General features: G+C 36.7%; 3 protein-coding genes across 3 annotated transcripts in view; 1 reads left to right on the top strand and 2 right to left on the bottom strand.

Moving 5' to 3' along the window:
* The first annotated feature begins 1,927 nt into the window (after positions 1-1,927).
* LOC136806740 (NADP-dependent oxidoreductase domain-containing protein 1-like) lies at positions 1,928-3,268 on the top strand. The gene has a single exon (XM_067063328.1). The coding sequence runs from the start codon at positions 1,937-1,939 to the stop codon at positions 3,143-3,145; it is 1,209 nt and encodes a 402-aa protein (XP_066919429.1). The 5' UTR covers positions 1,928-1,936; the 3' UTR covers positions 3,146-3,268.
* A 2,419-nt stretch (positions 3,269-5,687) lies between these two features.
* Positions 5,688-7,645, bottom strand: LOC136806739 (uncharacterized). The gene is made up of 2 exons (XM_067063327.1): positions 7,558-7,645; positions 5,688-7,152 (listed from the first exon to the last, which is right to left on the bottom strand). The coding sequence occupies exons 1-2, from the start codon at positions 7,637-7,639 to the stop codon at positions 5,738-5,740; spliced, it is 1,497 nt and encodes a 498-aa protein (XP_066919428.1). The 5' UTR covers positions 7,640-7,645; the 3' UTR covers positions 5,688-5,737.
* LOC136806764 (uncharacterized) overlaps positions 7,644-8,020 on the bottom strand; it is a 26,963-nt gene continuing 26,586 nt past the window's right edge. The window contains exon 4 of the mRNA XM_067063347.1: positions 7,644-7,651. Coding sequence (XP_066919448.1) covers positions 7,644-7,651 — 8 coding nt within the window. The remainder of the gene's footprint in view (positions 7,652-8,020) is intronic.

The raw sequence follows: 8,020 nt of genomic DNA, 5'->3' as shown, positions 1-8,020 counted from the left end.
TCAAAGTTTAGCTTTCTTAGATAAGTTTGATTAGTGGAATTATATGAATGATTTTAATTCTTATGTTATATTAAAAACATCGAGAATGAGAATGGTTATCGGGATCTTAATAGAGGAACTGGTCCAAAATATACGAATCAACAATTATAGAAATTCATTATAAAATACGCTTAATTAAGGACCGAACAAAAAGATCAATTTTTTTAAAGCGGTATAAGCGAGAGAAAATAAACATTTGAACATTATATACTTTACTAATCATCTTTTCCATGTAGCACGATCAAAGGTTGACCCAGAGCCAACCACCCAATCAAGTCTTATTACAGATTCTTAAGAAGTTATATTTGCTGGATATTCTGTAATACGACACATTGAACATAATCAGGGGTGATGAAACTTTTCCTTTTGTGGTTGGTAACGTCTCCGAAGTCTTTACAGTCTTTAGAGCATCCTAGGTAGCGCAGAATTTATTCTCTACGATTGAAAAATAATTACATTCGCAAATTACACCGCATTTTGTAGATAACCACTTATCGTAAAGATGTTTTATTTGGAAAAGGGTACAAAGACGTGGAATTGAAGTCAATTCTACTTCGCCAGGTCTTCGGGAAATTAATGGGGGCCTTAATGGAGTATTCGAAAAACAAAAATATTGCTTTATTCAAATCCACCGTTATAATTGAGGCACAGATCCCAAAATCCCAAAATCCCAAAATCACACCTTTTTTTCTTGTCTGAAAAATTAAAGATTTGCTTTTGACTCTTCGAGACTTTGAACTCAATTGAAATGACGTCGTTTACAAAAGGATATGGCGCAGACAATGCAACGTCTTCAAATTTACTCTTTTTTTGTCACTGTGGAATTCAAAACAAAAAGGGCGTGGAAGTTGACGAGCTCAAAAAGTGGAAAAAGGCTTTTTCGTGATATCGTAAAAACAATTTGGTAAGTATATATTGTGTACATACGGCATCTGTTTATCAACAACAGCTGTAAGGTTCAAAGGAAAAGTTGTTTCTTTGATTGATGCCTACAGTTGACGTTCATCGAAGAAGGGAGTGTATCGAATAGTAGAACTTCGAATTAGAGAGAGCGTCAACTGTAGCAACATTTTGTTCATTGCTTAATGCACCTTTGCGACCGTACCCGCCAATTGTCGCGCGGGCATTTTTTGTCCGTTTTACCACCCTAAAACCATCCCAAACCCCAGTATTTTTTTGGACAATAGACAATAGAAAAGGTGTAAAAAAAAAGGATTGGATCGAGTTTAGGGGGATAATTAAATAATAAATTGGCACGCGCCTGACCGCGCGACTACGGTCGAAAAGGTGTATTGCTGTTTTCTTTTTTACACAAACTTTGCGTGCTTCTTTTAAAAATCATAGGCTTAATGAAACCTGAACCGTTACATTTTGTAATGTGGTATGCAAGTTAACATCCATACAAAGTTTATGTTGCTTTGGTTACCAAATTAAGTAGATTGTTTGCAATTTGATATTATGTTTTACTCCTCTCATTGGTGTCACATCGTCATATTATATGGTACGATATGAGACATTAACATAAACATCTGAATTTGATTGTACTCATTGCTACAGCTAGCAGATTACAGTGAAACCCAAATGGGAAGCAATAAACTAATAAGACTATACGTAGTAATTGCAGACTTGGAGAACTTTGAAAATCTACTTTATTTTTACAATAAAAAATCCCGGGAAGAGGGGCACTAAGTTTGTAAAATTCGGACCTAACCATGACTGTCAGGGAGACTTATAAGCTAAATGTATATATTATCACAAAAATTTATCTAAAAAATTGTTGGAAAGAATTTCTAAATATTCCAAATTCCAAGAAGCTTTTGACTAGCTTGTGTAAGCTTACATCATCAGTACATATCTCTTGCTTTGTTATTTATAGATACAGTATATCCATTCAAAAATGGCGTCTTCAACTGAATTAGTGATGAGTCAGCAAAATTCGTTAGCATCTCCAAACGACAAAGATAGTCAAAACATGCTTTCAAAACAAACCACAATCTCATTACGAGCAATCGAAAGCAATACATCTACAGCCAGCCAAGACCAACAAGAAGGAATCATTAATAATTTGTCTTCACTTCGCTTCGATTCCGGCATTTCAGGTAGAGAGCGTGAATTACTTTTCTTACGGAAACGAAGCCAAATGATAACGGTGAATCATGTTGCGCATGCTGTCTTCACAGTTTCGATACTGTCCGAAATTCGACGTCAACTTTACATTCAACAAAATCCACCCTCTAATGACAAAGAAATAAAGAAAATGAAGCAACAAAAAGTTGGGCGGATCAAGGTGGGTGTTATTGGATGTGGGCGGCTTGGTATACACTTGGTTAAATCGCTTTTGGAGTATACACCCTTAATGTCTGAGGATATCAAGCTGTCTACTAAACGCCCTGGTGCATTAGTTGAAGATTTTACTTCCCTCGGGGTTAAATGCAAACAAGACAACAAATATGCAGCCAGCGAAGTTGATGTGTTGTTTTTCACTTTCCCGCCAAATCAAATAGTGAAAGTTGCTACGGAGATCAAAGGTCATTTATCTCCAGGTTGCCTCGTTTATACAGTTTTAACTGGGTTGAGTGCAAGCAGAATATCAGGATTAATCGAGCACGATTTAGTTTTCAAACCATGTTATGTTTATTGTAAAGAAGAATATGCAATTGAAAAAGAATGGAGTTATGGTCTTAGTATTGTTGGTTGTTTAGCTATCAATGATTTTAAGCAGTTGACGATTCCTTTAGTGCCCCTTGAAGATCTAGCAGCTCGTGTTATTCAAGTGGACAGAACGCTTATACAGTTTGTTTTCATTCAAGCTTTGAATCTTTGCCATACTTATGCAAACAAGTTTTTGGGAATTAATGAAAGATACAAATTAGCCAATCACATTTTGTTTCGTGGTGAAACAGGTTATGCCCATGACTTCTTGAAGCAAATCAGATTGCCGTTGAATAAGGAAGGATATTTCAAGATAACAGAAATGCTTAATAATGGCGAACATCGTCCTTTGAAACTAACAGATGATTCAAGAAAGTTTTGTACACTTTTTGCAAAACATTATAAATTAATCTTTGATCGATGGCTCGACTGGACGGAATTTTCAAAAGACTGAACTTTTGATATAGAGTTTTAAAGAAATGTTGAAATTAGTTGCAATTTAATGTATTTTTTGGACTCTGGTCAAATCGTCTCATTAGCTTTACAAAAATTCAAGTTACCAAAGTATTGCAAAATCATTTAACCCTTTAAGTGCCGATGTCGTATATATACGACATGGGCTATATAGGAGGGCGAAGCCCTCCTGTAATGCCCAGTTTGAGTTAGAAATCGTTATTTTTGGTCGAACTCGTAGGAATTAGATTGTCCTTTATGGTCAAGCAAAAAAAAATTCAAAAGTGAGTCTTTCCAGCGAAATTTTAAGCAAAAAAGTCAAAAAAATGCAAAAAATTGACAAAAATTCACTTTTTTGAGATTCTGACCGTTTTTTGACTATTTTTGGTCAACGAGTGATCCAAGAACCTCCAAATTTGGCCCTGTTTTACTTTATTCTGTCTTCTAGTGAATTGATTTGAAATTTTACCACTGGGCACCTTTTCATCAGTTCAGTCAGGTCCGCGCAGCGGGCCTGACTGCTTTAATTCCCTAACCTACCCCCCCCCCCTTGGCCGCCGCCCACCACGCCCTTCCTAAATCGGGCGGCGCCGAAGGCGCCCAAAAAAAAGAAGAGACTCTAAGCTATCCAACGAGCTATATACGAGCTTCTAATTCCTTCTAGATCAGGAGATATAAGCCCTTAAAGTTTGAACTAGCGATTTTTTTAAAAAAACTTAGAAAAAAGGACCCTGGCACTTAAAGGGTTAATATCTTAAACTTAAGAATTCAACACCCTTTCTAACGGTATTAACTTAAGGTTTTGCTTAGGCGGTTAAGGGGTGAAATGAGAGAAAGTCTACTGAAGGACGTAAAAAGTGAGAAAAACTATTTTTTCGGGCAAAATCTTTTTTTTGCCTTAATATCAAATTCCAAGAAAATGATAAATCTTCTTTACAGTGTAAGGGTAAGGCTTCAAGACCCTTACTTTTGTCCGCACTAATGATATTTTGCAGATCTAGTAACCCCCCTGATATGAAAATTTTAATCTTTTCGACATTATGTAATCAGGGGTGCCATTGCTACTAAAGGAAAGTAGAGAATATACCATAATGGAATTGAATTTACAAAATTTTGTCATTTTTCTAAAACTACAAATATAATAGTTAAAATAATTTTTGTTCTTTAAATTTATTTACAGTGTTATTGGTAATACTTTATTCGCAAAACACAACGCAGTTTTTAAGTTAAAATGTAAAGTTTAATAATTGTACAATAGTTTTATCAATATGTGTTTATTTATTATAGACTAGTTTTCTTTTTCTCCTCCGGGGAGTATTTATAAGACACCTCTGTCTCACAGCCCCGGTAACACTTCCTCCCGCAGTGAGGATATGAATCTCTATTGAAATACCGCTGGGATATAAATTATATTGTTGCCAGGTTCAAAATTTCCAGCAGGATGGTTTTCGAGTGCCATTCTTTCTATTGAATTTCAAATGGGGATGAAATCGATGTCAATTTCCCAGTGGGCCTGAAATTGTAGGGTATTTTCCCCACTGGGGACGAAATTTTGGCCAAATCCACCAAAATCCTAACAAGCTACTCCACACAACCCTGTCTCAGTGACAAATGTTTACCAAGTTGAAACGAAATGAATTAGCTAAGCCCGGGGATGCAAGAGACCTCACAGCTAAATGCTAACGGGCATTGAATATCTTTTATTGTTTACAACTCTACAACTATAAAAAGGGATGATTCTTGCAGAATTCTTCAAAATGGCCGAACAATATAATAAATGTAGATATTCAATTTGCGTTGGTCAAACTGTGTAAACCCACCCTGGAGGGTTTCTCAATCCCGGTCAACCAAAAGTTTTGTTTGTGATGTAGTGCCGTTTGATATTGGGAAAAGGGTGACAGGAAATTTGCCCCTGGAAATTCAACCTATGGTCTTTCTGATCTTCCTCTTAGAATTGACCCCTATGAAAATTTCCCTCCCCGGGAAAATTGCCCCCATTAATTTTGACCAACATTGAGATTCAGCATACAAATGCCAAAGAGAAAATATATACCTCTAATTGAGAAACTTATTCTTTAATTTAATCCTAAACATTATATTGAAAAAAAGTGTTATCATCCCTGTCTCATACTGAGCATGGTATTTAAAATTCCGGAGGCAACTTTCCTAGAGGGCGAATTCCCGTGGGCAAATTTCTTAAAATCCAATAACATAGCTTTCTCTTTTGGACGAGATGGAGTTTTTAAAAGCTCTTATTTGATTTAGTTGGTTGTTAACCAGTAATAAAACAATTCTGTTATTTTTTCTAAAGGAACGTGTCATTTTTATTACTTCAAATGATTACCAATTATTAAAGTATCTTATAAAAACTCCATCTCATCTGATCATTTTATACACCTTTTCTACCGTAGTCACGCGGTCAGGCGCGTGCCACTTAGTTTTTTAATTACCCCCCTAAACTCGATCCAATCTTTTTTTGACACATTTTTCTATTGTCTATAGGTGCGAAAAAAAGACTGGGACGGTTTTAGTGGAATAAATCGGACAAAAAAATGCCCGCACGGCGATTGGCGGCTACGGTTGAAAATGTGTATTAAGCTGGACTGTCATCATACTGTCTATTAATTTCATCTTGTCTCGTTTGCCTTAAAACACTTGCATCTTCTCTACCAAGAAGTTGAGTTTGCATTCTTGTTAAGGCTTGAACAGCTATACTGGCCCTCTTAGCACGTAGTGAGGCTCGATTAGACAATTTTTGATTTGTATCCATTGCAGCACGTACACGTGTGCTTGGGTCATCGAGTTCAGTTTGTTCTTTAGGTGGTTCGGAGCAATACAGAATTAAGATTCGATAAATATTCACTATAATCACCAAAGCGTTTTTAGTCAACAAAATCGGCAACATTCCAGTAATAACGTTATAATGCGCAATTAGTACAAAACGTAAAATGAAAAACGGTCCGTCCTGCATGCAAACAGGGAGCAGGATAGCAATCAGGTCTAAATATTTATAAAAGCAACCTTTGACTTCTTTTTTACCAATACCAAGGCTATTATCCTCTTTTGTCGAATCTTTCCGTTGTAGCCCTTGAAAATCCATATTTTCCCGCCTTTTTCGTTTATTGGACCACGGTATACGCTCTAATAAACGATCCCAAGTTTTGATTGGTGGACTTTTGGACCCAGTACTAAAGTTCTTTGGTTCGCTATTTGTGGATTCCGTACTGCTCCCTTTTGAAGTTGGTCGAGCCGTCTCGTTCATGGCTGGTCTAGAAGTAACGCTTGTCTTTTTGGAGCGAACACTCATAGGAGAGCCGATAGACCGCTCTGTTAGTGGCGGGCTTCCTATGTTTGTAGGTACCCTACCTCCACGAGGAAGACTGATCTTCTTTTGCCTTGGTGTAGACCATGTCTGACTCCTTTGACTCAAAGAACCATTACTTTGAGACTGTTGAGTGTTATTAACTCCGTTCGATTCAGAACTCTTTCCTCTAGGGCTTGTCGAGGCCAAGGCTAGTGGTGTTAAACCAGCTGGTTTTGAGCGGAACTTATTTGCCGCATTCTCAACACCAAGAGTCGGGTATTTCTCTTGAAAAGTTCCACTCCTTGTATTTTGATGATTACGGCGCGCAGTTAGTTGGAAACCCTCATCGCTACCATTATTCATGCCTTCGCGCAGCATTGATTTATATTGCATGTATGACATCGGTGCAACTTTATTTTGTAATTTAGCCGTTCGAAAATAACTCATTTGTTCGAATTGGTTTTCTTCTTCTTCATCATCTTCTTCTTCTTCTTTCAAGCCGTCTTCCGGTAGAGCAATGGTCATTGAAAACTGTAGAACACTGAACGCCCATACGTAACAACAAGAACGTAAGACGTCTACCGTGTCAGGACCTAAATTGATGACGTCATCATCTTTGTAAATTTCACTGAATTCGACAATGTCGGCTGCTGTACCGATGTAAATGAGAAGGATTTGACAAAATTGGTCTTTGGAGATGGACCCTGTGAAAAAAAAACAGACAGAAAAATTTGTTTGAAGTTTTTTGAATTCTACGACTTCCAGAAGTATTAACATTTGACGCGGTAGTAATAAAATAAACACAGTGCTACAAGGGTCTATTATACAAAGACGTCAGACGTCGTCACAGACAGCTTTTCTCACAATCCAATAAAATATTCGTAATAAGTGCTTTTAGGAAGGTTTTAAAATTTCAATTTAGACAAAATTTCTAAAAATAAGGATTTAATACTTGCACCGTGGATTTCAAAAGAGCGCTCCTAAACTTGTGTTTCCGATACCGTCGTAGAGAGAAAGTTTTTCTTTTTTAAGGTTCATCAGTTCATCAGTTTAAAGTTCAGTTGATATGTATAAAATAGTGAAGCTCTCGAGTAAGAAAACTTAATTACCTTGAGGAAGAAGCCACCTGCCAACGATAAGAACCAGAAGACCAGTTTGTTCAATCATGTCTGCACGCTTGGAAAATGACATGCCATTAAAGAACTAGAAATAATATAGAAAAAAGTATAAGAAGCAGCGTATGTTAAAACAAAATAACGGCATGGATAAGAAAGATTTAGATCTTAGTCCGGGAAGTTTAATCTCAACCTAAACGATGGTAGTCTAAGGTCCCGAATAAACGTCTCCCCAAAAAAATTTTTTTGAGACCCTCCCTTTATTTATTTTTGAGAATATTTGGCTGAAAAGTGTGCAGAGGTTAAGTAGGAAATCTTACCTAAGTCACCTGACATCAAAATAGAATTTCAGCGGTCAAGCGAAGAAGCTTCGCGGGTTTTTGAAAACAATACAATAGCAGCAATATTTTTTGCATTATTCACTTTTTTTTGCTTGAAAGAGCTTAAAGCATGACAT

The sequence above is a fragment of the Clytia hemisphaerica genome, unplaced genomic scaffold (assembly GCF_902728285.1).
Source record: "Clytia hemisphaerica strain Z4C2 unplaced genomic scaffold, Clytia hemisphaerica genome assembly, whole genome shotgun sequence".
NCBI lineage: Eukaryota > Metazoa > Cnidaria > Hydrozoa > Leptothecata > Clytiidae > Clytia > Clytia hemisphaerica.
This window is presented reverse-complemented; position numbering and strand designations above follow the sequence as displayed.